The sequence below is a fragment of the Microcaecilia unicolor genome, chromosome 3 (assembly GCF_901765095.1).
Source record: "Microcaecilia unicolor chromosome 3, aMicUni1.1, whole genome shotgun sequence".
Lineage (NCBI taxonomy): Eukaryota > Metazoa > Chordata > Amphibia > Gymnophiona > Siphonopidae > Microcaecilia > Microcaecilia unicolor.
The window spans coordinates 254,751,583-254,779,525 of NC_044033.1; the positions used below are offsets into that span (position 1 = coordinate 254,751,583).

General features: G+C 47.8%; 1 protein-coding gene across 1 annotated transcript; it reads right to left on the reverse strand.

The window, feature by feature from the left end:
- Positions 1-4,924: 4,924 nt before the first annotated feature.
- ALDH16A1 (aldehyde dehydrogenase 16 family member A1) lies at positions 4,925-27,942 on the reverse strand. The gene is made up of 17 exons (XM_030197917.1): positions 27,705-27,942; positions 18,248-18,350; positions 17,953-18,079; positions 17,699-17,877; positions 16,889-16,966; positions 15,856-16,040; positions 14,974-15,126; positions 14,317-14,514; positions 14,029-14,127; positions 13,704-13,840; positions 12,754-12,859; positions 11,597-11,766; positions 11,281-11,448; positions 10,054-10,258; positions 9,778-9,963; positions 6,630-6,755; positions 4,925-5,238 (listed from the first exon to the last, which is right to left on the reverse strand). Exons 1-17 carry the CDS (start codon positions 27,888-27,890, stop codon positions 5,065-5,067), a joined length of 2,580 nt encoding a protein of 859 aa, XP_030053777.1. The 5' UTR covers positions 27,891-27,942; the 3' UTR covers positions 4,925-5,064.
- Between the last annotated feature and the right edge of the window lies 1 nt (position 27,943).

Genomic DNA, 27,943 nt, shown 5'->3' on the forward strand with positions numbered 1-27,943 from the left:
CATTTTCTTCTTCACATTACATAAGACTGTCAGGGAGACGGAAAAAAGTGTGAGCCATTGAAGAATACTTTCATTTCCTGTGCTCTCTGCATTTTTCTGTAGTCTGTGGTATTTTCGGCCCTCTCTGCTTTGCATTTTGGACTTCACATTACATTACTGCCAGGGAGAAAGTATGAGTCATGGATGAGGAAGGAGAGACAGACCAGGCTGGTGCCCCCCCACCCCACCCCCCACACACATTAGCAATCATAGCCCTAATCAGGATCCCATTTAGCACTTGTATTTACTGCCTTCAAAATTTGGTTGGTCTAGCCAGTTTCCAAATCCGGAACTGGGAGACCCTGGAGAGAGATGGAGAAGAAGGAACAGGTGTGAGGAGCATACTGGGATGGGGTAGCCTGAGAAGAAATTCAGGTGAGACTATGGAAGGGGGAGAGCCATGGATGACACAAGGGCAGGGATGGGGTGGAACTTCAAGAGGGTTAAGCCTGTGGATAGAGAGGTGGGAATGTGTCAAGTACTTTGGGAGGCAATCATCACAACAGAGCAGGGACTGTCTCTTCATGTTCAAATGTACAGCGCTGCATATATCTAGTAGCGCTATAGAAATGATAAGTAGTAGTAGATGCAGACTGAACTAGATCAGTTCTTCTTAACCCTGACCTGGAGGTACACCTTGCTAGGGAGGAGCTTTTCGGATTGCCATAATAAATATGCATGAGAAAAGAACATAAGAATAGCCATACTGGGTCAGACCAATGATCCATCTAGCCCAGTATCCTGCTTCCAGCAGTGGCCAATCCAAGTCACAAGTAGCCGGCAGAAGCCCAATTAGCAGCACCATTCCATGCAAAGAGATCCATTCTATGAAAATACGTCATGCTCCAGGGATTCCAGGTTGTCAAATCCATGCCCGGTCCACGCATTGGTTTTTCCCTCGCTGTAGGTACAGACTAGCACTGTCCCAGTCCTATAACTCAGAGGCTTCTGGCTTGTGCCATCAGTCAACCACCTGTGCACTGACATCACATTGTTAGAGCTTCAACAAGCAGTTTATTGAATGAACAGTACTTTAGCATATAACATTGATATTTACTCACACAAATCTTTTTAAATTAACAGGATTTCTACATTTTGCCTTATATTTGGCAACAAAGGATTTTCTGTATAGGTGGGTGTCTTAGCCTATGTTAATTCATTCTCATGTATACATAGGATATAGCTGTTCCTTTTCTTTTGATTTCTGTTTTATCAATATTTAATATAATTTTAGATGATGTTCTCTATATATGTATTGCCCAAGCAGTGTTTTATATAGGGCATGTTTTATGAGATACATATTATTTTAAATTTATGTATGTATATACATGATATATTTGTTGTATGTGTATATAATTTTTATGTATGTTACCTAGATATGTAATATTACAGCAGATTACTCACCAATTTTATTTTTTAAATATCTTTTATAGCCCCTGAAGCAGCCCAGTTGGGCGAAACACGGCCTGTGTCGGGCTGTTTGTACTCATATAAATATTGTTGTATTGTTTAAATAAATTGCATTTCATTTCTACACGATCTGCTTTTTTTGTTTTCCATCTTGGAGTTTGCAGACCGTCTGCCTTCGTGCTTTCTTGGACCCACCCACTCATTCTTGTGTCATCTTTGCAGTTCTACTGTATATCATCAGCAGAAAAGTCCACAGGACAGGGGATCAGGGTTATCGAAGGCAAAGGACCGAGGTATGGAGGAAGGGGGCTTCAGTTATGCCCTAAAACAGCACCTGACAGCTGTGATGATGGGTTCATAAGTACATAAGTATTGCCATACTGGGACAGACCAAAGGTCCATCAAGCCCAGCAACCTGTTCCCAACAGTGGCCAATCCAGGTCACAAGTACCTGGCAAGATCCCAAAACAGTACAATACATTTTATGCTGCTTATCCTAGAATTAAGCAGTGGATTTTCCCCAAGTCCATTTTATAATGGTTTATGGACTTTTCTTTTAGGCAGCTATCCAAACCTTTTTTAAACCCCCGTTAAGCTAACTGCTTTGACTACATTCTCTAGCAATAAATTCCAGAGTTTAATTACACATTGAGTGAAGAAATATTTTCTCTGATTCATTTTAAATTTACTACTTTGTAGCTTCATTGTGTGCCCCCTAGTCCTGGTATTTTTGGAAAGAGTAAACAAACAATTCATGTCTACCCGTTCCAGTCCACCCATTATTTTATAACCTCTATCATTTCTTCCCTCAGTCGTCTTTTCTCCGAGCTGAAGAGCCCTAGTCGCTTTATCCTTTCCTCATAGGGAAGTCGTCCCATCCCCTTTTGTCATTTTTGTCGCCCTTACCTAAGTATTGCCATACTGGGACAGACCAAAGGTCCATCAAGCCCAGCATCCTGTTTCCAACAGTGGCCAATCCAGGTCACAAATACCTGGCAAGATCCCAAAAAAGTACAAAACATTTTATGCTGCTTATCCTAGAAATAGTGGATGTTCCTCAAGTCCAATTTAATAATGGTCTATGGACTTTTCCTTTAGGAAGCCGTCCAAACCTTTTTTAAACTCTGCTAAGCTAACCGCCTTTACCACATTTTTTGGCAATGAATTCCAGAGTTGAATTACACGTTGAGTGAAGAAAAATTTTCTACGATTCATTTTAAATTTACTACTTTGTAGCTTCATCGCATGCCCCCTAGTCCTAGGATTTTTGGAAAGCGTAAACAGCCGCTTCACCTCTACCTATTCAATTCCACTCATTATTTTATAGACCTCTATTATATCTTCCCTCAGCCGTCCTTTCTCCAAGCTGAAGAGCCCCAGCTGCTTTAGCCTTTCCTCATAGGGAAGTTGTCCCATCTCCTTTATCATTTTCGTCACCCTTCTCTGCACCTTTTCTAATTCCACTTTACCTTTTCGCTGGAGGTGCGCGCCCTTCCCCAGATCAATGCAGGATGAGAGCAGGATGGCTATGTTATCTGATAAAACTCCATCTTCACACGATGATCCATGTGAGATTTTTGTTTTACGTTATAAGGCAGGACGGGAAGAGGTGGATAATATAATTTGTAAGAACTGGGACAGCATGCTGTCTCATCCTTTATTTCAAAATTATCAACTTAGGATTGCTTATTCAAGATGCCAAAATTTAAAGGAAATGCTGAGCCCTGCTGAGTTATCTACTTTTAAATCAGTAGATTCTTTAGATACTTCCTTTGGACATTTGAAATGTGGGAGCTGTACAAATTGTGGAATGACACTGGAATGCAGAGTTCACTAACCCAACGGATGGTAAAACTTATAAATTAAGGATTAATATTACTTGTAAGTCTGAGCACGTACTGTATATATTGAAATGTCCTTGTAACAAAAAAAAAACCCCACTGGCATGAGGAAGCATGTTGAGCGCATGGATTCTGCGGATGGCGCATCTGTGCCAGTGCAACCCTTACTGCATGGAGGAAGCTGCAAACCTGATTTCCCTAAGACAACCAGGATTATGCCTACCTCTGTGCAAGAGGGCAATGGGCCGGACCAGTTCATCCTAGGTGACCATAACTAAGCCGGATATCAGTCATGCCAACAGCAACACATGGGCATGGTGCTATTAATTGGGTTTCTGTCAGGTACTTGTGACCTGGATTGGGCACTGTTACAACCAGGTTACTTCTTGCAGCAAAAGATAAGTAGTTTTGGAAAAATGCTGACCGACCACACATTCACATGGCCAGACTCTTCGGCAGAGCACCGTGCCTAATCCCTGAAAAAGGACAAGATTGTCCCCAAATTCGGACTTCTGTTCACTGCTATCTGGTGGATTCGGTCCATGGGACACACAGTTCCTAGATGAGGCGTCAGTATGGTTTTCCTAAACTCGTGACTGGGTCCATGAGGCAGGGATACCAACGGGCTTTTATTCAGCACGCTTGCAGAACACAGGCACACAATGATTCACTTTCTCCCAAGTGCAGAAAGTGGCATGGGGGGGAGGGGATCACATTAAAAAGCACCACCTTCTGCGTAAAGTGGAAAAGTAAAAGCCTCTGATCTGGTGGTGGAACAGTGCAGCTGAGGGAGAAAAATGTGGGAGGCCAAAAGTTTCATCCTCTCATTCCAACCAGGGTCTGCAGAGCTTTCCATCACCCTAAGCCCTGGCGTCAGCTGCCTGTCCATCCCTCGGACTCACAGTGATACTTGCTGAAACCACATTTCCCCTGTCCTCAGCCTGGTGTGAGTCATAGGGCAGCCCCCAGCGTCCTTTAGCAGGTTCAGAGTGTGTATGAGAAAGCAAATGGGTCTCGGCTCCTTTCTCAGAATTTAAATATAGCAGCAAACCACAGCGCAAACAAATAAAACCCAATCTGCCCACAGTTACGTCTCTCCCATGGTCCTTTCAGGTCTCAGAGAAAGTGCTCTGCATACATTCTTATTGCTAAAAAAGGTTGTGGGTTGTGCACGTAATGATGAAGCCAGGGGGGCTGCAAAGCTAATTCATGGAAAGTCCCCTTACAAGAATATCTCCTCTTCACAAGCGCCTCTGTTATAAATCTCCCACTGACTCCCCGGAAGGGATCACAAGAGGATGCATTGGTCTGTCCTGAACTTCCTTATAAACCCATCCAAGTGTGGATAGATGCTCCAACAGTCCCAGGACCATCTCTTCACAGGAGGAGAGGGGGAGAGTCTCTCTTTCATAATTAACTGCATTCTGCACATACCAGGAAGCAGCAGCGCGTTACAAAAACAGTGCACACATAACCTTTGGAGGTCACCTTCCCCATTACTCTCCCTACAGAGTGAACAACCTCCAACATCAGAAGTCACCTGCTTGGGACTTGGTGTTTCCCCTTGCTTCTTCGTGAAAAGGTTACAGCATGCAGCTTATAGCCCCTGATGCAGCAAAGGCCTTACAAAATACTACAGGAAATCATTTAAATAAATTTACAGTTGGTTTTAGTTATTACAGTGCGTTTCAAATTTGCTTTATTTTGCATAGCATTAGTTGTCGCAGAGGAGTGGAGAAAGCATCCTGGCCGTCACGCCACGTCTGAGGACCTACTAGTTGGCAAAGATCTCTCCCATGGGGATCCAGATGTTCTTACACTGTGTGGCGTGGTAGAGAAACTCTTCTCCTGCCCCCTGATGAAGATCAGCCCAATCCCTGGTGGCACCATAGTTCACCCATGTCCGCTTCACGTTCTCTGCCGAGGACCACTCCACAAATTTGGAACCCTGTGACCAGAGAAAAAAGGGCCATGTAATATCCAAAAACACACCAGCACAGGCCCGGAAGGCTACATGACTCAACACTGCTCAACAAAATCCTGAGTGGTGTAGAATGGGTAAAGAGAATTGATTTTTTTCACGCTTTCAAAAAGTACAAAGACCAGGGGACACTCAATGAAATTACATGGAAATACTTTAAAAGTTCCTGGAGGAAAAGTGCAAAGTCTGTTATTGAGACAGACACAGGGAAGCCACTGCTTGCCCTAGAATTGGTAGCATGGAAGGGAAGGGAATTGGGACTTAATATACAGCCTTTCTGTGGGTTTTGCAACTACATTCAAAGCGGTTTACATAGTATATACAGATATTTATTTGTACCTGGGGCAATGGAGGGTTAAGTGACTTGCCCAAAGTCACAAGGAGCTGCAGTGGGAATCAAACTCAGTTCCCCAGGATCAAAGTCTGCTGCACTAAGCTACTCTTCCTCTGGTGCTACTATTTGAGTTTCTGTCAGAGGATGTAGTAACAGCAGGGTTTGGAAAAGTTCCTGGAGGAAAGGTCCATAGTCTGTCAATAGCATAGGGGAAGCCATTGCTTGCCCCGGGATTGGTAGCATGGAATGTTACTACTAATTGGGATTCTACATATATGGAGAAAAAGGAGACAGAACCCTCCACAAGATAACATCAAAAAAAACAATGAGGGAGGAGTAAAACTATAGTTGGCAGCAAAAACAACCAACTTATTTATTACAGCTTCTAAAACACCTAACACAAAAAGCCTGGAAGCATCAGATAAACCTTTTGAAGAGCTACTGGATCTCTTATAGCCCAAAGCTATTTCAAATCTGAGCTCCTTTCAATACTATCAATCATTTGCCTCCAGAGCTTTCAACAAACCTTTTGCTATACTTTAGCATATAAAATAAACAGCAAAATGCATATAATCAAATGTTGCCACACAATGACCACGTAGCTGAAACCACTTCTGTGGGCACAGCACTGAAAAGTTCTTGAAAGCTCCCGACACCTGCTAATAAGAAAAGGGCATTTCGATCTCCATAACCTGCTTCGGGGGATCCAAAGTAGGCAATAAGGATAGATAAAATCACTCAGTCCTGATGGCCGCTATTATTATTTTTTGATTAATTGGGTTTCTGTCAGGTACTTGTGACCTGGATTGGCCACTGTTGGAAGCAGGATACTGGGACAGATGGACCACTGGTTTGGATATTCTTACATTCTATAAACACCAAAAAATAAGCTGCGAGGCTGGAGTGGAATAGATGCAATGAAAGAGGGCAATGGCCTTGTGTCACTATTCTAGCTCACGACATTAAGCTCTAGAAAGTGTAGGATGGTATCCACTTGCAGTGCATGATGTCCACAGAAACACACCTGCTCAGATCCAAAGTACCACATGGCCTGCACATCCTGGTGCTCCACCAGGTATTTGGTCAGGTGATCGCGGGCCCCAGTCAGAATGTTCACAACACCCCCCGGGAGGTCTGAAGTATCAAATACCTGAGGAGGGGAAAGAGAGAGACACATACAGAGGGAGTCAACCAGTGGAACAGATTAGCGGGGAGATGAGGCATTCCCATCAAGGATTATAATTTCTGCTTCAACACATGTACATCTAGAAGAGTTTAAATATACAGAAGCCTGCATTAAAGCAGGGTATGAACTACATAAACCTCTGAGCTTATACTCAGCTTCATCTTGTTCCGATTCTGGTTCTCCTGAGGTCCCTCCCAGCCTCATCTTTCTCTTATTCTAGATGATCTTATTAGGTTCCTCCCAGTCCAGTCTTTTTCTGATTCTAGATGATCTCCTGAGGCCACATCTTTTTCCGATTCTAGATGATCCCCTGAGGTCCCTCATCTTTCTCTGACTCTACATGAACTGCTGAGGTCCCTCTCAGCGTCATCTTTCTCCGATTCTAGATGATCTGCTGAGGTCCCTCCCAGCCCCATCTTTCTCCGATTCTAGATGATCTGCTGAGGTCCAAGTTCCATCTTTCTCTTATTCTAGATGATCCTCCAATCTCCCTCCCAATCACATCTTTCTCTGCATCCAAGTGATGTAAGTTCCCTTCTCCCCATCACGGTTCCTTAGCAAGCCTGGCAGTTGCTGTTCTCTTATTCTTAGGATAATTTAAGTAACAACGCTCCCTCCACACTGTAGCTGAAATCAGAATACACGACGACCAAGAGATATAAAGAAGCTGCTTTGGGAGGAGAGATAGAAAAATTAATGTGTGTATATTTTGGTGGGCTGAATGTGGATTGTATATATCTTTTATACTGGTAGACTTTCTGTTAACTGCTTTGTTTGTCCTTCTTGACATAGACTGTATGTATTATAATAACTTTATTTCTGCTTTGCAATGTATGATTTCAAAAGCAAATTAAAAAAATACTACAAGATCAGAGACTTCCCACAAGTGCAGTTTTTTTTCCTGTATGGCCTTTACACACATGGTTGTCACAGAGTGAGTCTAAGTGAAGGCTCAGATGTCATTTCAAGACCTGTTTTCTATCAGATGACCGGCTTCAGCATCCACAGACTCCTTTGCAGCACACAACAGCAGCTACAGTCCAAATACAGCCAGAACTTTCTATTCCATTTTAACAGTGCAGCAAAGCTGATGGCTGAGCCGAAACACTCACAAATACTGAATGCAAATGTGTCTGGCCCCTACTTAAGAAAGGCACAGAATAAAGACTACAGGAAGCAAGGCACAGAGCTGCCTTCCTGTAAGCTAGCAGTGGAAGAACTTTTTTCAGATTTGCACATGCAAGGGGGGGGGGGGGGGGGGGGGAAGTGGAGGAAAGAAAGCTGAGGTCAGATCTTTCGAATATCCCCTAAATTTCCCTGCAGTCCTTCACTCACAGCCAAGTTCCTCATTATACACAACACAGAAGGAGGGAGGGGTGGGGAAGAGGGAGAGACACCAGGGGAGGGCAGTGCACATGCCTTGGACCTTACAGCTGTGAAACTCTACTCCAGGCTAAGGTAAGCAAGAAGGACCCCGTCTGCTCTGGACCAGGAGACACTGTCACATACACGTGGTCTAAAGAGGCTGACCAGAGAGAAGTGGACAGGGGTCTATAGTATTTCGTGTATAAAGCAGCTTGCACGGTGGAGCTGCTTCTGGCACTGTGACAGATGACTGCCCGCAGACCGCTAAAATTGAGTCCTAGGCTGACCTAAGCAGCATCTGGATAGGCTACTTATGGCCTCTCTGTGTTTTCCTTTCCTCTTGATGACGAAGCAGATTTTGGGTCCAAAGCTGCTCCTTCCAGTAGTCTTAGACCTCAGCTACCACTCAAAGCCCGCTGATGATCTACCCTAATTATATCAGACTTCAAAGCTGTCCCATGCACAAATCATTCTTTTTTTTTAGCAAACCTTTTATTAAATCTTACCTTTTGTTCTCATTATATCCAGATTTATCTGCCCAGGAATATAAAGATTCCTGCACCAGAGAACCTCCGAGCAGAAGAAACTTTATTTACAGGGAATAAGATAAAGGGTCTTGTTTCTCAATTAGAAATAGCATTTATGAATATGTGGATTAAATATCTTTTCTCAGATTCGTCACAATGAGAAAAGATTAGGAAGCAATGACAAGACAAAACGAAACTTGGGAACAAAGTCTCTCTGTCATTAAATCTAGTCGTAGCATGTGCACAAATCACCTTGTGCGAGCAGGCAGGTTTCACATGGGCTATGAGTGTGCGAGAAAATTACCGCTGTGCAGGAACACACACAGCGCATGTGTACACAGTCAGGCGTGTGCACAGATCCGAGCAAGTGCATCAGAATGCAACTTTTGTGCACACAGGCAGGTTTCACATGGGCTGTTTGTGTGCGAGAGAGAACACCGGGAACATACAGTATACACAGGTCTTAGCGTGCATGTCAGAATGCATCGTGTGTACACAGGCAGCTTTCACATGGGCTGTGACCGAGTATGTGTGAGAGAGAATTCCTATGTGCAGAAATGTAGCACATGTGTACATAGATCCGAGCATGTGTGTCAGAATGCTGTGTGTGAGAGAATATATTGTTGCACTACATATCCCTCTAAATACCCACAACAGTATTCTCTCTCGCACACACATACACACAACCCATGTGAAACCTGCATGTGTACACAGCATTCTGACACGCATGCTCAGACCTGTGTACACACCTATGTACGCATGTGCTCCATGTTCCCGCACTCACACACGTGTACACACAGCTCCTAGCACACGTTAAGCTCTGACTACCGTTAATCACCAGACGTATCAAGCATCCAGCACTGTCACGCTTACAACACGGCCTGGACATTCGCCCATAGTAATGGATTTCATTTATGGCGGGCAACCAGCTGGCAGGACTCTAAAAGATTAAAAAAGAACAAACAGACAGGGAAAGAGAGAAAAGTACACAGAGACAGACAGAGAGGAACAGAGACAGAAGGAAAAGCAGCCTGTGTCTGAGAGTCCCTGTCTGGTCTTATTAGGGGGAGCTGGGCGGAGGGTGGGGAGAGTACCTGATAAAAGTCCAGGGCTGGCAGAGGGTACTTCTCGCTGGGGATCACCACCACGGCGTTGCCCCTTACTATGGCTGGGGCAAAAAGGCTAACGAAACCCAGCAGGGGGCTCTCATCTGGGCAGGCTATGGCCACCACTCCCAAGGGCTCTCGGATCAGCACTGTGGCACCATACAAGAGGGTTTCCTACACAGGTCAAAGAAAGGGAGAGGATGAGGGAGGGGAATGGTAGGTGAGAGCTCCTGCAGCCGCTCCCCTCTTCTTCAGGCGTCTCACCTGCACCGTGCCTCCATACTTATCACAATAAGCACCCCAGAGGAAGAGTCGCTGGATACTAGCATCCACCTCCCGTAAAGCTTCTGGTACAGGCATCCCCATCAGGGCGCTCAGCCTCTGCGCCATCTCCTCCCGGCGAAGTTCCAGGTTCTCCGCCATGTAGTACACAATCTGGGCCCGGTTGTGAGCAGCTCGCTTACCCCAGCTGGAATGAATCAGAGTGAAGGGAAACATTAACACCTGCTGCTACTAACAGTCCTCGAGACACTGCGTTTCTCCTCCCTCACCCCATTTGTCATTTGCTCCTAAAAAGGGAATCCTCCCCTTATCAGAAACAAGGAGAAATTACATCTTACCTGCTAATTTTTGTTTCCTTTGGTCCCACCAGACCAGTCCAGAACCAGAGCCTGCTGGTCAAGGGGAACAACAAACAGATTTTGGACTGGTCTGGTGAGGATGCTAAGGAAGCGGCATTAAGATTAGAGCAAGATTAAGAAGGGGAAGGACTCTATGCTGTTTCAGAGTAGCAACATCTCTACCAGAGGACTTGCTTTCCTGCAGCTGATGGTGGTGGTGGGGGGGGGGGGGGGGGCGTAGTGCTGTATCAAAGCAACTGCACCCTTATGGGCTACGTTTAGGCATGGGAGGGAAATGCCTCTTTATGCAAAGGTTTTTGCAGTGAATTGGAAGCCAGCTGGAAATGCAATGACCACATGTCTTTTTCACACGCATTGTGTGGCTTCCCTGAGGTGCACTGGGTTACTAGGCCTCAGTTACAGGTGCTATGGTACTATAGCCCTCTCTAAAGCTCCTCCCCAAGCCATTTTTATTGTTCATGGGGGGGGGGGGGGGGGGGGGGGGGGATTAAAGTGCAGGAAGGAGGTAGGATATGGAGAGATGTTGGAAGCACAGGGGCTGTACCGGGAGTAAACATGGACTTCAGACAGGCGGGCTGCTAGATTAGATGTGTGTTATCAGTCCTACCTGTGAATTCCCTGAAGGTTAAAGACTCTAGCACGGGTTTGCTTTTGATCATTTTTGTGAGTGGGGTGGGGTGGGGGGGGGGGGGAGAGATGGGAACCTGGGCTGCCATCTTCATTGTGGCGCAGCCCCTAATTCTCCCTTCCTGCCAGTTCAATGAAGCTGTGACAAAAAAACAAACAAAAAAAAAAATCACAGCTGCTCCTGGAAAAGGAGATACGGTACGGCAGCTCAGGGCGCACTCACCCTGGCGCTGCCTTGTGTGCTGCTTCCACGGCATTTCGCACGTCTTTTCTGTTGCCATCGGCGACGTAGGCCACGACCTTGCCGCTGGGGTTACAGATGGGCCGAGAGTACATGGCATCTGGCCGCTTCTGGGCCCCAGCGTAATACAGTTTGTAGGTACGATCCACACTGCAGAGACAGACAGAGGAGGAACACGGGCTATCACGCAAGAAGGGTAAAGCAGGGGGCTAGGGGAGAGAAGGGAAAAGTGAGCACGGGTTGTCCCAGAGGCTCCTAGTGAGAGGGGGGATTTTGTCAGGAAAGTTAAACCCGTTACCTGGGGATCTCAGCTTCCTGCACACGAATCATGGCCTGGCTGACCTCCTTCTGGCTGGGAACTGGAGGCAGCTGTGCCCCATATGAGGCAGCAAAGGTTTTGTAATTGACGTCTCCAGGGTTAGGATGATGCGGATCTTCCCAGGCTGGTCTAACATACTCATAAAGACCCTGCGAGAGAGAAGAAGAAGAAACGGAGGTACCAAAGGAATGGCTCCCCGGGAATTTCTTCAGTCCTGGCCAGAAACAGGTTTTAATTTAATAGACTGTGTACCTTTCCATGCTCACGCCCAGCTCCCCCTTTCCTCTCCATCCCTGCCCATGCTAAAAATCCATAGCTGATCAGAGGATGGACGAACTTCCCGCTCTCTCAGAACACCAGGTAACCTGCATATACTGGGATTACTGGCTGCCCCGTCTCTCTGAAACTCTTACCAGCCCTTTAGACGTTTCTCTGGTCATCTGTTCTGAGCAGAGGGATTTGACTCCCCGCTGCTTATTCTCAGAAATGATACAAGACTAGCCCTGCTTGAAAAAAACATTTGCTCCAAAGTTTAAAATGATAAGATGTGAGGTTTTCAGCCAAACCACTGACTTTCTTCGAGAGCTAGATTATTTGCTCGTGTTTAGAAAAATCCCCTAGTAGAAGCCAGCCTGAGGGTGGGGAGAAGGAAAACAGCACCAAAACAAGCCACCAGGAGCACTGGTGAAATCCACACAGTCGCACGAATCAAAGCAAAGAAGTGGAGGAAGCTAACCAAAATGTTCAGACCAGAGTTTTCTTCTTCAAAATAAATGCTGATAGGATATAACCTGACTGCGTTTTTGCAGTTTAGGTTCCTGCGGAGTACCTTACCTCGCTGAATCTCAATAGGTTTGCTGTTATGATAATCTATATATGACAACGCATTACTTGCTGACCTGAAAGATACCCCTGACGAAGACTGTGTTTGTTGAAACACGGCCCGTGTTGGGTTATCCTATCGGCATTTATTTTGAAGAAGAAAACTCTGGTCTTCTGAACATTTTGGTTAGCTTCCTCCACTTCTTTGGTTTGGTTTGGGAGAAGGGAAACCTCACACGAATGCTTCTTACTACTCCCCTGCCCCCCTCCACCACCTGCCTCACCCATGGAATAGGAAGAGGCCCCATCCTTACCTCTTTACCCCCGTCACGGCCAAATCCGCTCTCCTTGTACCCGCCAAACCCAGCTGCAGCATCAAACATGTTGTGCCCGTTTACCCAGACAGTGCCTGCTTTTAAACTGAAAGTGTGTGGGGGGGGGGGGGGGGGGGAAGAGAGAGAGGAAGAAGGTCTCACTCATAAGTACGTAAGTATTGCCTTACTGTGACAGACCAAAGGTCCATCAAGCCCAGCATCCTGTTTCCAACAGTAGCCAATCCAGTTACTATGTTACCCGGCAAGATCCCAAAACAGTGCAATACATTTTATGCTGCTTATTCTAGAAATAAGCAGCAGGCTTTTCCTTTAGGAAGCCATCCAAACCTTTTTTTAAACCCTGCTAAGCTAACCGCTTTTACTACATTCTCTAGCAACACAATTCATATGCTCGATCCCCTCTAATTCTATAACCTTTTATTGCCTAAATGTGAGGGCCAATTGCACCCTAAAAGTATAGAATTCTTTTGTTCACACTATTTATCATTTCATCACAGAATACCGTTACGTGGGGAAATGCAAGGGGAGGGGGGAAGCTCTTTGAGTAGGGACTGTCTTTTTTGTGTATGGTGTACAGCGCTGCGTATGCCTTGTAGCGCTATAGAAATGATAAGTAGTAGTAGTAGCAGCAGCAGCACATGGGCATCTCAAAACATTTATGCACGTAGGTAACAGAATATTGTCAGTCATTTATGTGCTAAACTGCTAGGTTTAGGCCGGGCATTTATTGACACAACGTAAGCGGATTTTGCCTAAAATGTAAGTGCGTAAACTGCAAGTATTCTATAATGAAACCTGGGCGCCCCAGTCGCCACTATAGAATTCACGCTCGGCCTCATTTTGGTACATTTTATAAAATGGACCCCTATTTTTTTTTTTGGGGGGGGGGGAGGAGGGAGGCAAAGAGGAAGGAATAGCACAGATGTTACCTGAGTGCCACCTCCAGCGCCAGAGGCAGGTTCTCGGTCCAGACGCTGGCCGCCAGTCCATATGGAGTATTGTTGGCCAGTTCGATGGCTTCTTTAGGTGTCCGAAAGCTCATGGCCACCAGCACCGGCCCAAAGATCTGCAATGGGAACAAGCTAAGGAGCATACGAGAGGCCTGGTTGAATGGGGCATGTGCAGCAGGGTGGCATGGGAAGAGGAACAGAAGCCCTCGGGACCAACTCACGATCAGGCGCTCCGGCCTTCACTCGTCTGTGTTTAGGGAGTTGAGAGGCTGTGCGGGTTGGGGGAGTTGGATGCACGGCTTACCTCCTCTCGGACACAGCGGGACGTGGAGTTCACCCCGGTGATCAGGGTGGGGGGGTAGAACAAGCCTTTCCTTGGGAGCGGATCTGATGGCTGGAAAACCTGAGGGGACAAAGTAGAGCAGCTCCAGGTCTGTGTGGGGTGATGAAACGAGTCTGAGCAGGAATATACAAAAGCAAACACCAAGATTAAACAGAACAACAGGTAGGAAGATGGATTAAGCAGTGGGGTACATTTAAAAAACACAGACAGAAAGTGCATCTGGAGGAGGGAGGGGCAGATCTCCAGTACCTCAGCTCCTTCAGCCCGTGCTTCCTCCACAAACTCTGTGATGGTCTTTTGTTGCGACTCATCTACCAGGGCCCCCATGTCTACTGCCTTATCCAGGCTGTCACCCAGCCGAAGTCGTCCCATTCTCTGCTTTAGCCTGTCGATCAGGTCACTGGTGACCGACTCCTGCACAAGGAGCCGGGACCCAGCGCTGCATACCTACAGAAAAAGGAATGTCACACACTCTCGCTGCTCCCAAACAGCCTCAGACCCTCCTCAGCCCACCCTTCTTGGTCTCTGCATGCAGGAGTCATGCCTGCAGCTCTGACTGAGATCCAAGAGACCTCTCAGTCTGCTGCCTCTCATCCACCCCTTCCAAGCCCTCGGGGCTCCAGTACGAAGCATCGTTAGTCTGATCAGCTAAGTTGCAGATCTACAAAGTAAGGTCACAGAGGACATGGAACCAGAGACTTAGGGCAAATAATATGTAGCCAAATTTCTCTCTCACTGGTCAATACTGTGTATTATGCAGAATACACAGAGAGAGAGAGCGATCAGGAGGGAATAAAGAGCCAGTGCCAGGGTTGGGGGGGGGGGGGGGGCGGGGAGGTCACCTGACTTTACTTCTGTGCCAAAAAGAGTAATCAACAGCAGCGGGAAGGAATTGCTTGTGCTCACCTGTCCCTGATTGAACCAAATGGCGTCCACCAGCCCCTCCACAGCGCTGTCCAGATCTGCCGAGTCAAAGACCAGGAAGGGGGACTTGCCCCCCAGCTCCAGCGACAACTTCTTCCCTGTGCCGGCTGTGGCCCTCCGAAGCGTGCGGCCCACCTGAAAAGAAGTCCATGTGATCACGGGGATGGGGAAGAGAGGGAACAGTCGCAGGGTTCTACGGCACAGAGAGTCAGAAATCTTGCACTCATTTCTCTTTGCCCCCTTTTCTCCTCTCCTCAAGTCACGTCGTCTACTACACTGTGAACTTTCCGTGAAAAACCTTCAAATTGCTACTAAAGACCTGGCTATTTGAACAAGCCTACACACAAAAAAGCACCAAGGACCATCAAGACAGGACAGTCAAGTTCTTTATTGATGGATCCGACACAGGCCAAACAAGTAAGTCCAAACTCTTGACAAGAAACCAAGTAATCAAGCCTCCAGAACACAGAATACAGCAAACTTCTGGAAGTCCATGCTCTCTCCTAGGGTCTGATCCAATCCCAATTAATGATCAGACATATTAATCAGGGAGCGGACTTTTAGCTCACGCCTGCGATCATGCGCCAAGCAAAGTCCATGTCGTGTCCCTCAACGAAGAACTGTTGACTGTCCCATCGTGTCGGCCCTTGATGCTTTTTTACATCTACCTTTTCTGGTTCTGTACTTTGGCCCTCTCTTTTGCGACTGTATTTGAACAAACCTATAATCCCCGATTCTGGCTTTGATTTGACATCTGCTGGTTTGTGTCCCTTTCCTACTTCATTTGATGTTGTTTAGTACGTAAAACCGCTTTGCCCTGCTAGACAGTTCAAATGGTAATAGCAAGCAGATTAATGGCTTTACCTCGGTAGATCCTGTGAATGCCACTTTGTCCACCCCAGGATGCATTGCCAACCTACTCCCGAAGGCCCCAGTGCCTGTAACCACGTTGAACACACCGGGTGGGAGACCGGCTTCGGCGCAGATCTCAGCCAGTAGGAGCGCGGTGAGCCGGGTGTACGTCGCTGGTTTCAGGACCACCGTGTTCCCTGCGCAAGAACGAGAGCACAGCAGACTTAGCAAAGGGCCAAGGCAGATCCCTTCATCTCCCGTGACTCAGGTCAAACTGACCGGGTGGAACCCTGGGGGAAATCACGTTATGCTTCCTAATCTGTGGCAGTGTGAAAAGAGCCATTCGTAAATATTCTATTCCAGTTTTTCTATCCTGCTAATTTCCCTCAAGGAATCATAAGTACATAATTATTGCCACACTGGGACAGACCAAAGGTCCATCACCACATTATCTGGCAACGAATTCCAGAGTTTAATTACACGTTGAGTGAAGAAAACTTTTCTCCAATTCGTATTAAAATTTACTACTTTCTAGCTTCATCGCATGCCCCCTAGTATTTTTGGAAAGAATAAACAAATGATTCATGTGTACCCATTCCACTCCACTCATTATTTTATAGACCTCTATCATATCTCCCCTCAGCCGTCTCTTCTCCAAGCGGGTATTAAGCAGGGCTGTGGAGTCAGTACATCAAACCTTATACTCCGATGACCTACAGTAAATCTAAGAGAAATTTGATGTTTACAGAAATAAAAGATATTTCTTTTATGTACAAAATTAAGACTAATTAAGACCACAAAAGTATATTTATTTGAATTTCAAAGAACCTGAATTTGAAAAAATGCTGTCAATGAAAATATGCAATACAGTGTTTTAAGTTTTTATTTTGAAGTGGGAGTTGGTACATTTTTACCGACTCCACGGCCCTGATATTAAGAGGTAAAATAGAGAGGAAAGGTAGGGATGTTCCCAGTGGTGGTGAGAAGAGGAGTATCGGTGTCCTCTGCATGTTTGGCTTGTGTTGTGTGAAGTACGAGAACCTACCCATGGCCAGCGCAGGACAGATCTTCCAGGTCAGCAGCATCAGGGGGAAATTCCAGGGGACGATAGCGGCAACCACGCCTGCAGAATAAAACAGATCTGGGCCTTGAGAACGCCATGGTTCTGACTGGGTCAGCATCTGAGTCCCACCAAGAGAAAACAAAGCTTCATACCAAGATGGAGCCAAGACTACAAAGGTCCCCTTTCCCCAGAATCCCAGGGAAGGCAGACAAATCGACTCCCTTCCCCCTTTCTTAATGTCCAATACAGCAGATACATTAACGCACCATTGACCCCACCATCCTGATAACCAATACACCCCCCCATCTCTGCATCATCCACTCCCCCACCAATAACTCATACACCCCCCTCGCATCATCCACTCCCCCACCAATAATTCATACACCCCCCGCATCATCCACTCCCCCATCAATAACTCATACACCCCCCACATCTCTGCATCATCCACTCCCCCACCAATAATTCATACACCCCCCCCGCATCATCCACTCCCCCACCAATAACTCATACACCCCCCCCCTCGCATCTCTGCATCATCCACTCCCCCACCCAATAACCAATACATCCCCCAGATTTCTACGCTTCTTCTCTCTTAACCAATACAGCCACCAGATCTGAGGATTGAGGAGGTGGGGGTGGACAGATCTCCACACAGTGTGATGAGCAGCTGCGATTCTTCCCAGGAAACCTCAGGCTGCAGGGTCCGTCTCATTTGGGGGCTGATGGACTATACGGAGAAGGACTGTGGCACCTCTACATACCGTCAGCTCCCGATGGCATGAGGAGACTCACCCAGCGGCTTCCAGTCCCTCATCTCGATGTCGCGGAGCTGGGCCCAGCCAGCGTGGTGGTAGAAGTGACGAACCACAAGTGGCACATCGCAATCCCGGGACTCGCGAATGGGTTTGCCGTTGTCCAGGCTCTCCAACACGCTCAGCAGACGCTGGTGTTTCTGCACAGTGCGAGCCACGCTGCAAGTAGAACGGAAGCCATCAGCAGAAGGATGTGGTATGGGAACTCTCACGCTGCCCTGCATCATTTCTCACCTGTACAAGTATCGGGCCCTGATATGACAGGGGAGCTGGCTCCAGGACTCAAAGGCCTTCCTAGCTGCCTGCACCGCTGTCTCCACATCTTCATCCTCTCCCTGAAGGGTTGTAGCCAGAGATTCGCCTGCAGAAAGCAAGGACAGAACTGGGATAAAGCATCCCACTTACCCCCTACAAGCCACAAACAAAAGGAATTCAATTCCTAGAGATTTGGGGCATTAAGAAAATCTAGCATCTGAAAACTTGGTGAACTTCCCAAATCCTGACACATGCCAGCTGGCTCAAGGACTACCTGTAGCGGGGTTCTTGGTGGTGTATGTTAGTCTCCCCTCTGGTTTCAGCCACTTGCCGTCCACGAAGTGACCCAAGCTGCGTCCGTGGGCACTCAGCCATGCCTGGAGGGGCAGAACAGGCACAGTGAGCAAGGAGCACCTGGAAGTAACAGAATCCTGTCTCCTGATACATCTAAATGCAAAACCCAACTAAACTTCCTCAGCAACTGTGTTCCTACTGCAGCAGAACACCAGCAGGGTACAGAACAGAAACATGTTTAAAAAACATGTCAATGTGCCAGGTGCACCTAGAATCTCAGGACGGAACAGGGTGGAGGGGGGGCGTGCTTGAATTCGGATACAGTCCTTGTCTCCACCACCTCCACCTGGAAGCCGTTCCACAAATTCACCACCCTTTCCATGAAGAAATATTTTCCCAGGTTACTTCTGAGTCTGTCCCCTTTCATCTTCATCCTATGCCCCCTCGTTGAAGAGACTCGTCTCCTGTGCCCAGGGAGAGCTGTCTGTACCCCAGCTTCTCATTTCCTGCCTCTGTCTGTAGTCCTGGCACAAATGCTCTCTCATCCAGGCTCTGGATTTATTTTTTACAACTTCAAAACTGGTCGGTTTGCTTTCCGTCACCCTAAAAATATAATTTACACTTCAGGAGCTTGTCTGTACCGATGGACGGGGAGCACAGGCCGTCTCTGGGGTTCGCTGCCAGAGTCAACGTGCAATTACCAGGGTGCTGACATTGGAGTAGACCCGGATATAAGTAACAAAAGATTTTATTAGTAAATGAATTTTTTAAAGGTGGTACCCAACATAAAAACATAGATACCATAATTGGATTCTTACAACAAATTACTTTCTTATGCATTATTCTTTGTTATGTAGCCTATACTGTTTATTGCAAGCCGGATTGAAGTCAAAGTTGTTTGGGATAACGTGGGATATAAATGTCACAAATAAATAAATAAATATCATCCTCTGAAAAACCACTTGGAAATTGACAATACTGCACTAATAACACAAAGAACTATGTGTGTGTGTGTGTGTGTGTGTGTGTGTGTGTGTGTGTGTGTGTGTGTGGTGGTGGGGACCCACAGGGGTTTTTATTAACCTTTTCTTTTACTCTTTTATACATATGAATGTTTGATGTTTGCCGATTGCTTTATTCTTTTCTGAAGTAATGGCAATGATGAAGTAACATAGTTATCCAGTCTGCCCAACAAGATAAACTCATTTTATATGGTGTGTGATACTTTATACCCGAATTTGATTTGTCCTTGCCTTTCTCAGGGCACAGAATGTAGAAGTCTGCCCAGCTCTGTTCTTGTACTAAGTTCTGAAGCTATCGTCGAAACCCCTTAAAATTTACACTCCAGCCCATCCATATGTATTCAGTCATGATCAGGGCGTAGACCGTAGAAGTCTGCCCAGCTCCTGTTTTGTTTCCCAATTACCGGCGTCGCCACCCAATCTCCGTTAAGATTCCGCAGAACCATTCCTTCTAAACAGAATTGCTTTGTGTTTATCCCACGCATGTTTGAATTCCATTACCATTTTCATCTCCACCACCTCCCATGGGAGGGCATTCCACATATCCACCACCCTCTCTGTAAAAAAATACTTCCTGACATTAGTCCTGAGTCTGCCCCCCCTTCAACCTCAATTCACGCCCTCTAGTTCTACCACCTTCCTGTCTCCGGAAAAGGTTTGTTTGCGAATTAATACCTTTCAAATATTTGACCGTCTGTATCATATCACTACTACTACTACTTAACATTTCTAGAGCGCTACTAGGGTTACGCAGCGCTGTACAAATTATGTTTAAATCTGTTTATTGACGTATTATATAAAACATATAGACATCATGCCCAACAAATAACCTTACTAATACAACAGACAACTTGTAATCCGTCCACATACATCAAGTCATTTTCTTCTTTTATCCCTTGACACTCCCTCCCCCCGCCCTCCCTTCCTTTTAGTATAAGGTTCAACAGTTTTTATTAATGACAATTCAAAGATAACATTGTTAATCTGGTGCATATACAGAAATTCAGAGTATTTAAACAAGCTCTGTTTAAACCGTATGATACAACTCGTTATCAAACTTTTACATTATTATCTCTACCCCTCCCCCCCTCTAAGTGTGAGTCGATATGTGTATGCTTTGACTTTCCATATTGAACTAGCTCCCTCCCGTCCCGGAGGATGTCCTGGGTCTTTTACTCTGATGACCCCCTCCCCCGTTCTGGAAGGTGACACTTTTATTGTGCAGACTTCGTCTACTATACCAAGCTACCAAGTGCTTTGGTTTGTTCTGTTAACCATGTTTGTATCTTAGGTGTAGCTTCTACTCCACCTTAACAGCTCTCCCATACACTGTGACATTTAACAACCCCACCTTCTCCCTTTACCCTTCCACTCCCCCCAACCTAATATTAAACAGAAAGAAAGAGAAAAAGAAAAAGAAAAAAAAAAAAATAGCCGCTTCATAGTCGGTTCAGAATAAAGCTTCTCGCCCTGGGTGCCAGAGACTGGATATAAGGTTCCCAGATCCTCAGGAATGCCCTCTTTCCTTTTGGGGAGGATCCCACCTCTCTCCTCTCCATCATCAGCGCTGTACAAATTAATAACTGCCTGTTCCAGTCCGCCTGATCCGGCTTCTTCCTGCTTGTTCCAGTCCGCCTGATCCGGCTTCTCCCTGCTGTTCCAGTCCACCTGATCCGGCTTCTTCCTGTTTGTTCCAGCTCGCCTGATCCAGCGTCTTCCTGCTTGTTCCAGTCCATCTGCTCCAGTTTGTTCCATTCTGCCTGATCCAGCTTCTCCCTGCTTACTCCAGGCCTCTGTTCCAGCTTGCTCCAGACTGCCTGATCCAGCTTGCTCCAGTCCATCTGCTTCAGCTTGTTCTATTCCGCCAGCTCTTGCTTCATACCATTCCAGCTTGTTCCAGTACTGCTGCTGTGCTCTCCACCGCACTCACCTGCTCCTGCCTGCCTGCTGCCCAATCCACCTGCTCCTGCCCACTAGCCAATCACCTGACTGACTGCCCACCCTGAAATCTGCCTGCCTCCCAGCCCATCTTCCTACCAGCTCATCACTCCCTGCCCGACTGCTCACCCTTACCTGCTTGTCTCCCAGCCCATCTACCTGCCCTGTGAACACCTCAGTCACTACTCATGGCCCCCATTCACATTCTACTCCTTGCCCTGTCCCTCCCTAATCTTTTCCCCCTCCCACCGCTGTATACCACACGATCTCACTACCCATCCATGTCCTCTCCCGTCCTGCTCACTACTGCAATACCCTACCTACCCCTGTCCCCCACCACCTCACCATCCCTATTGTCCTCCTCCTCCTTCCTAGCTCTCAACCTTCAACACCTCCTTCCTGCCATGAACCCTTCCCCATTCCTCCTAAGCGCATCCCGTCTTCGTCGCCCTTCCTCACCCACCCTTCTCCGCACTCTCTTGCTCCTTCTCCTGCTATCCGCTGGAGACATCAATCCCAACCCAGGTCCCCCACACCTGTCCTCGTCCTCATCTCATCTATGCAAACGTTCCCACAATATCTCCAATCTCATCTCTATTCCCCTCCTCCCCCCCTCCTCCCTCCCCTTCTTGTGCGCCCTGTGGAACGCCTGCTCAATCTGCAACAAACTTCCCTTCACCCACGATCTCTTCATCTCCCATTCCCTTCAACTGCTCGCCCTAACTGAAACCTGGCTCACCCCTGACGTCTCTGCCTCAATCGCGGCCCTATGCCACGGAGGCTATCTTTTCTCCCATTTGCCCCGCCCAGTTGGTCACGGAGGCGGCGTCGGGCTACTACTTTTGCCCTCCTGCAGTCTTCAACCTCTCCACCTACCTCAGTCTCACTGCTTCTCATCCTTTGAAGTTCACTCCATCTGTCTATTCCACCCGCTGCCACTCAGAGTTGCAGTCATTTACCGCCCCCCTAATAAGTCCCTCCCTTCCTTCCTTCCTTACCGACTTCGATGCCTGGCTCTCCGGCTTTCTTGAGACTCATATGTTTCTCAGTTCCTCACTCTTACCTCCTCCTTCAACTTCCAACTGAGCTCCTCCACCCCTGCTCACAAATCTGGCCACTGTCTTGATCTCGTCCTCTCTTCTACTTGCTCACCCTCCAATTTCCGCGCATCAGCTCTTCCTCTCTCTGACCATCACCTAATTACATTCACACTTCAGCACCCTCCCCCTCATTCTCGCCCAACACTAAATACTACTTCCAGAAATCTCCAGGCTGTTGACCCCCTCACCTTATCCTCTAGTATCTCTGATCTCCTCCCTTCCATCACGTCCTCCGAATCTGTTGACAAAGCTGTCTCCACTTACAATGCCACTCTCTCCTCTGCCCTAGACACCCTTGCACCGTCCATCTCCCGTCCCACAAGGCGTACCAATCCCCAGCCCTGGCTGACCCCTTGCACCCAATACCTTCGCTCCTGCGCACATTCGGCTGAACGCCTCTGGAGGAAATCTCGCACCCATACTGATTTCATTCACTTCAAATTCATGCTATCCTCCTTCCAATCCTCCCTGTTCCTCGCCAAACAGGACTATTACGCCCAATTGACTAATTCCCTCAGCTCTAATCCTCGTCGTCTCTTCGCCACCCTCAACTCCCTCCTCACTCTCTCCTCAATCTCTGGCTGACTACTTCCGTGACAAGGTCCAGAAGATCAACCTTGAATTCACCACCAAACCTTCTCCTCCTCTTCATCCTATAACCCACTCTCTCAACCAACCAACCCAGGCCTCCTCCTCCTCTTTTCCTGATATCACCGAAGAGGAAACTGCCCATCTCCTCTCCTCCTCAAAATCCACCACCTGTTCCTCAGACCCCATCCCCACCAACCTACTTAGCACCATCGCGCCTACAATCACCCCCACCATCTGTCATATCCTCAACCTCTCTCTCTCCACCTTCAAGCATGCTGTGGTCACACCATTCCTCAAAAAACCATCTCTTGACCCTACTTGTCCCTCCAACTACCGCCCCATTTCCCTCCTAACCTTCCTCTCCAAGATACTTGAACGCGCCGACAGCCGCTGCATTGATTTTCTCTCCTCTCATGCCATCCTCGATCCGCTTCAATCCGGCTTTCGCCCCCTACACTCGACAGAAACGGCACTATCTAAAGTCTGCAATGACCTATTCCTCGCCAAATCCAAAGGTCACTACTCCATCCTCATCCTCCTCGACCTATCCGCCGCTTTGACACCGTCAATCACAACCTACTTCTTGACACACTGTCCTCCTTTGGGTTCCAGGGCTCTGTCCTCTCCTGGTTCTCCTCTTATCTCTCCCATCGTACCTTCAGAGTACACTCTCATGGTTCGTCCTCCTCCCCTATCCCGCTCTCTGTTGGAGTTCCTCAGGGATCTGTCCTTGGGCCCCTTCTTTTTTCAATCTACACCTCTTCCTTAGGCTCCCTGATCTCATCTCATGGTTTCCACTATCATCTTTATGCTGACGACACTCAGCTGTATCTCTCCACACCAGACATCACCGCGGAAACCCAGGCCAAAGTATCGGCCTGCTTATCCGACATTGCCGCCTGGATGTCCAACCGCCACCTGAAACTGAACATGGCCAAGACTGAACTTATTGTTTTCCCATCCAAACCCACTTCTCCTCTCCCTTCACTCTCTATCTCAGTTGATAACACCCTCATCATCCCCGTCTCATCTGCCCGCAACCTCGGTGTCATCTTCGACTCCTCCCTCTCCTTCTCTGCGCATATCCAGCAGATAGCCAAGACCTGTCGCTTCTTCCTCTACAACATTAGCAAAATTCGCCCCTTCCTCACTGAGCACACCACCCGAACTCTCATCCACTCTCTCATTACCTCTCGCCTTGACTACTGCAACCTACTCCTCACCGGCCTCCCACTTAGCCACCTATCCCCCCCCCCTTCAGTCCATCCAGAACTCTGCCGCACGTCTTACCTTCCGCCTTGACCGATATACTCATATCACCCTTCTCCTCAAGTCACTTCACTGGCTTCCGATCAGATACCGCATACAGTTCAAGCTTCTCCTACTAACCTACAAATGCACTCGATCTGCAGCCCCTCCTTACCTCTCTACCCTCATCTCCCCTTACGTCCCGCCCGTAACCTCCGCTCTCAAGACAAATCCCTCCTTTCAGTACCCTTCTCCACCACCGCCAACTCTAGGCTCCGCCCTTTCTGCCTCGCCTCACCCCATGCTTGCAACAAACTCCCTGAGCCCATACGCCAGGCCCCCTCCCTACCCATCTTCAAATCATTGCTCAAAGCCCACCTCTTCAATGTCGCTTTCAGCACCTAATCACAACACTTCTACTCAGGAAATCTAGACTACCCCAACTTGACATTTCGTCCTTTAGATTGTAAGCTCTTCTGAGCAGGGACCGTCCTTAGTTATTAATATCACCCCTGTTTCTCCTTTCCTCCAAGGTATACATGTTCAGGTCAGCAAGTCTCTCCTCGTACGGTTTGCAACACAAATCCCAAACCAGTTTTGTAGCTTTTCTTTGCACCGCTTCTAGTCTTTTTACATCTTTAGTTTACACTAAACAGTTTACATCATAAAGGGTATGGAAGGAGTTTTGGTCCCCACACACAATTCTGTGTGTTATTAGTTTAGTATTGTCAGTTCACATGTTTTAGTGATGCGGCTTTTCGGATGATGTTATTTAATTATTTAAATTACATTTATTAAACTTACACTACTAAAGATACTTGGAGGCATATTTGACCCTTGGTATAATAATTGATTCCTACATGTCATTCGCTATCCATGAAGCTGTCACAAACACCTTTAAAGCATTGTGGAATCTAAAAATAATCGGGCATCTCTTCCCTAATGATATGTTTAGAACCTTAGTACAAAAACGTTAGCATTATCCCATTTCGACTGCTGCAATGCCATTTATGCTGGCTGTAAGGAATCTTCCTTGAAAAAACTGCGGACAGCTCAAAATACAGCTGCCAGATTAGTCGGCAAGGCTACGAGATTCAAAAGTGCAACCCCTTTGCTTATAAAGTTACACTGGCTCCCAATCAAAGCCAGGACAACATTCGAACTATGTGCATTTGTTTTCAAAACTCTATATAGCTTAACCTCTGATTACATGCAACCTTTAACTGATCTCCCTGGTTCGAGAATTATCCCAGTTGCAAAAATGTGATCTACATGTCATCGATACACAGTGGCGTAGCAAAGGGGGGGCAGGAGGGGCGGTCCGCCCCAGGTGTCAGCTCGGGGGGGGGGGGGGGGTGCTCCCTGCCAGCTCCTCCCCCCTCAGCGCATCAACATCCCCCCCCCCCCCGACCAGTGCCTACCCTCCTCAGCTCCCTCCGGCTCCAACCAGCTCCCGCACCCTACCTTTAAAGAAATTTCGGAAGCCGTGGAGAGGCGAGGTGCAGCGCCTCGAGCCTGCATGTAAAAGAAGCGTGGATCCTCATTGGGCCTTCCCTCACACTGTCTGTCCCGCCCTCCGCTGACGCAACTTCCTATTTCCGCAAAGGCGGGACAGACAGCGTGAGGGAAGGCCCAATGACGATACACGCTTTTTTTACATGGAGGCGCGAGGCGCTGCGCCTCTCCACGGCTTCCGAAATTTCTTTAAAGGTAGGGTGCGGGAGCTGGTTGGAGGGAGCTGAGGAGGGTAGGCACTGGGTCAGGGGGGTGTTGATGCGCCGAGGGGGGGTGTCATCGTGCTGCACCCGGGGGGGGGGGGTGCAACGGCGAACCACCCCGGGTGGTAGCCCTCCTTGCTACGCTACTGTCGATACATGACCATCCAGAATTTCGGTGAACTTTAAAGACCTATGTGTTTTGTAAAGCCTACCCTTCTGAATCTGCTTAGCTGCTTCAACCCTGCACTGATTTAAAAGACACTGTTATTTCTTAATTCCTTTGTCATTTATTGTTCCCATCTACCTCTACCTTCCCTTACTCTATTTCTGATTGTATTTGTTTAACATCGACCCAATATGGTGTCTTGTAAGCCACATTGAGCCTGCTAGTGTGTGGGAAAATGGGGGATACAAATACTGCAAATAAATAAATAAAATAAATACTGCCACACTGGGACAGACCAAAGGTCCATCAAGTCAATCTACATGTCAGGATTCTCTGACCTCTGTACCAAATGGTGGAATTCACTCCTGAAATTCATCAGATGGGAACCTAATTATTTGATATTCCAAAAATATCTTAAAGCCTCTCCATTTAAGCAGTTTCTCATGGATGATCATAATTAATTTAAACCACTAATTATACAATTATTCAATGTCTCGGGCGCTGTCTCTAGTTAACTGGGAGATGCTGGGTGTCTTGGACCACTGTCTCTAGTTACCTGGGCAAATGCTGGGTGTCTCGGGCGCAGTGTCCAGTTACTTGGGCGATGCTGGGTGTCTCGGTCCCTGTCTCTAGTTACCTGGGCGATGCTAGGTGTCTCAGTCCCTCCCTGTCTCTAGTTACCTGGGCGATGCTGGGTGTCTTGGTCCGTCTCTAGTTACCTGGGCGATGCTGCGGTCCCTGTCTCTAGTTACCTGGGCGATGCTGGGTGTCTCGGTCCCTGTCTCTAGTTACCTGGGCGATGCTGGATGTCTCAGCCTCAGTCTCTAGTTACTTGGGCGATGCTAGGTGTCTCGGTCACAGTCTCTAGTTACCTGGGCGATGCTGGGTGTCTCGGTCCCTGTCTCTTGATAACTGGGCGATGCTGGGTGTCTCGGGCGCAGTCTCTAGTTACCTGGGCGATGCTGGGTGTCTCGGTCCCTGTCTCTGGTTACCTGGGCAATGCTGCGGTCCCTGTCTCTAGTTACCTGGGCGATGCTGGGTGTCTCGGTCCCTGTCTCTTGATAACTGGGCGATGCTGGGTGTCGCGGTCCCTGTCTCTAGTTACCTGGGCGATGCTAGGTGTCTCGGGCACAGTCTCTAGTTACCTGGGCGATGCTGGGGTCTCGGTCCCTGTCTCTGGTTACCTGGGTGATGCTGGGTGTCACGTCCCTGTCTCTAGTTACCTGGGCGATGCTAGGTGTCTCGGGCACAGTCTCTAGTTACTTGGGCGATGCTGGGTGTCACGGTCCCTGTCTCTAGTTACCTGGGCGATGCTGGGTGTTTCGGTCCGTCTCTAGTTACCTGGGCAATGCTGCGGTCCCTGTCTCTAGTTACCTGGGTGATGCTAGGTGTCTCGGTCCCTGTCTCTAGTTACCTGGGCGATGCTGGGTGTCTCAGCCTCAGTCTCTAGTTACTTGGGCGATGCTGGGTGTCTCAGGCTCAGTCTCTAGTTACTTGGACGATGATGGGTGTCTCGGTCCCTGTCTCTAGTTACCTGGGCGATGCTAGGTGTCTCGGGCACAGTCTGTAGTTACTTGGACGATGCTGGGCGTCTCGGTCCATGTCTCTTGATACCTGGGAGATGCTGGGTGTCTCGGGCGCAGTCTCTAGTTACCTGGGCGATGCTGGGTGTCTCGGGTGCTGGTCCGTACTGCATGGAGCTGAAGATGTCTCTGACCGAGGCCGCCTCTCCTGTGCCCATGCTTGCAGCCATGAGCTGAGGAGCGGGGTGTCTCTCCCCCGGGGCTCGGTCTCTCGCAGTCTCTTTTTCTTTCTGTTTCTTCCTCTTTTTGTCTTCCATAAAGTTTCTCTTTACAAGAGGGAGCAAAGTCTTCACTTCCGGCGGAAGAAGGT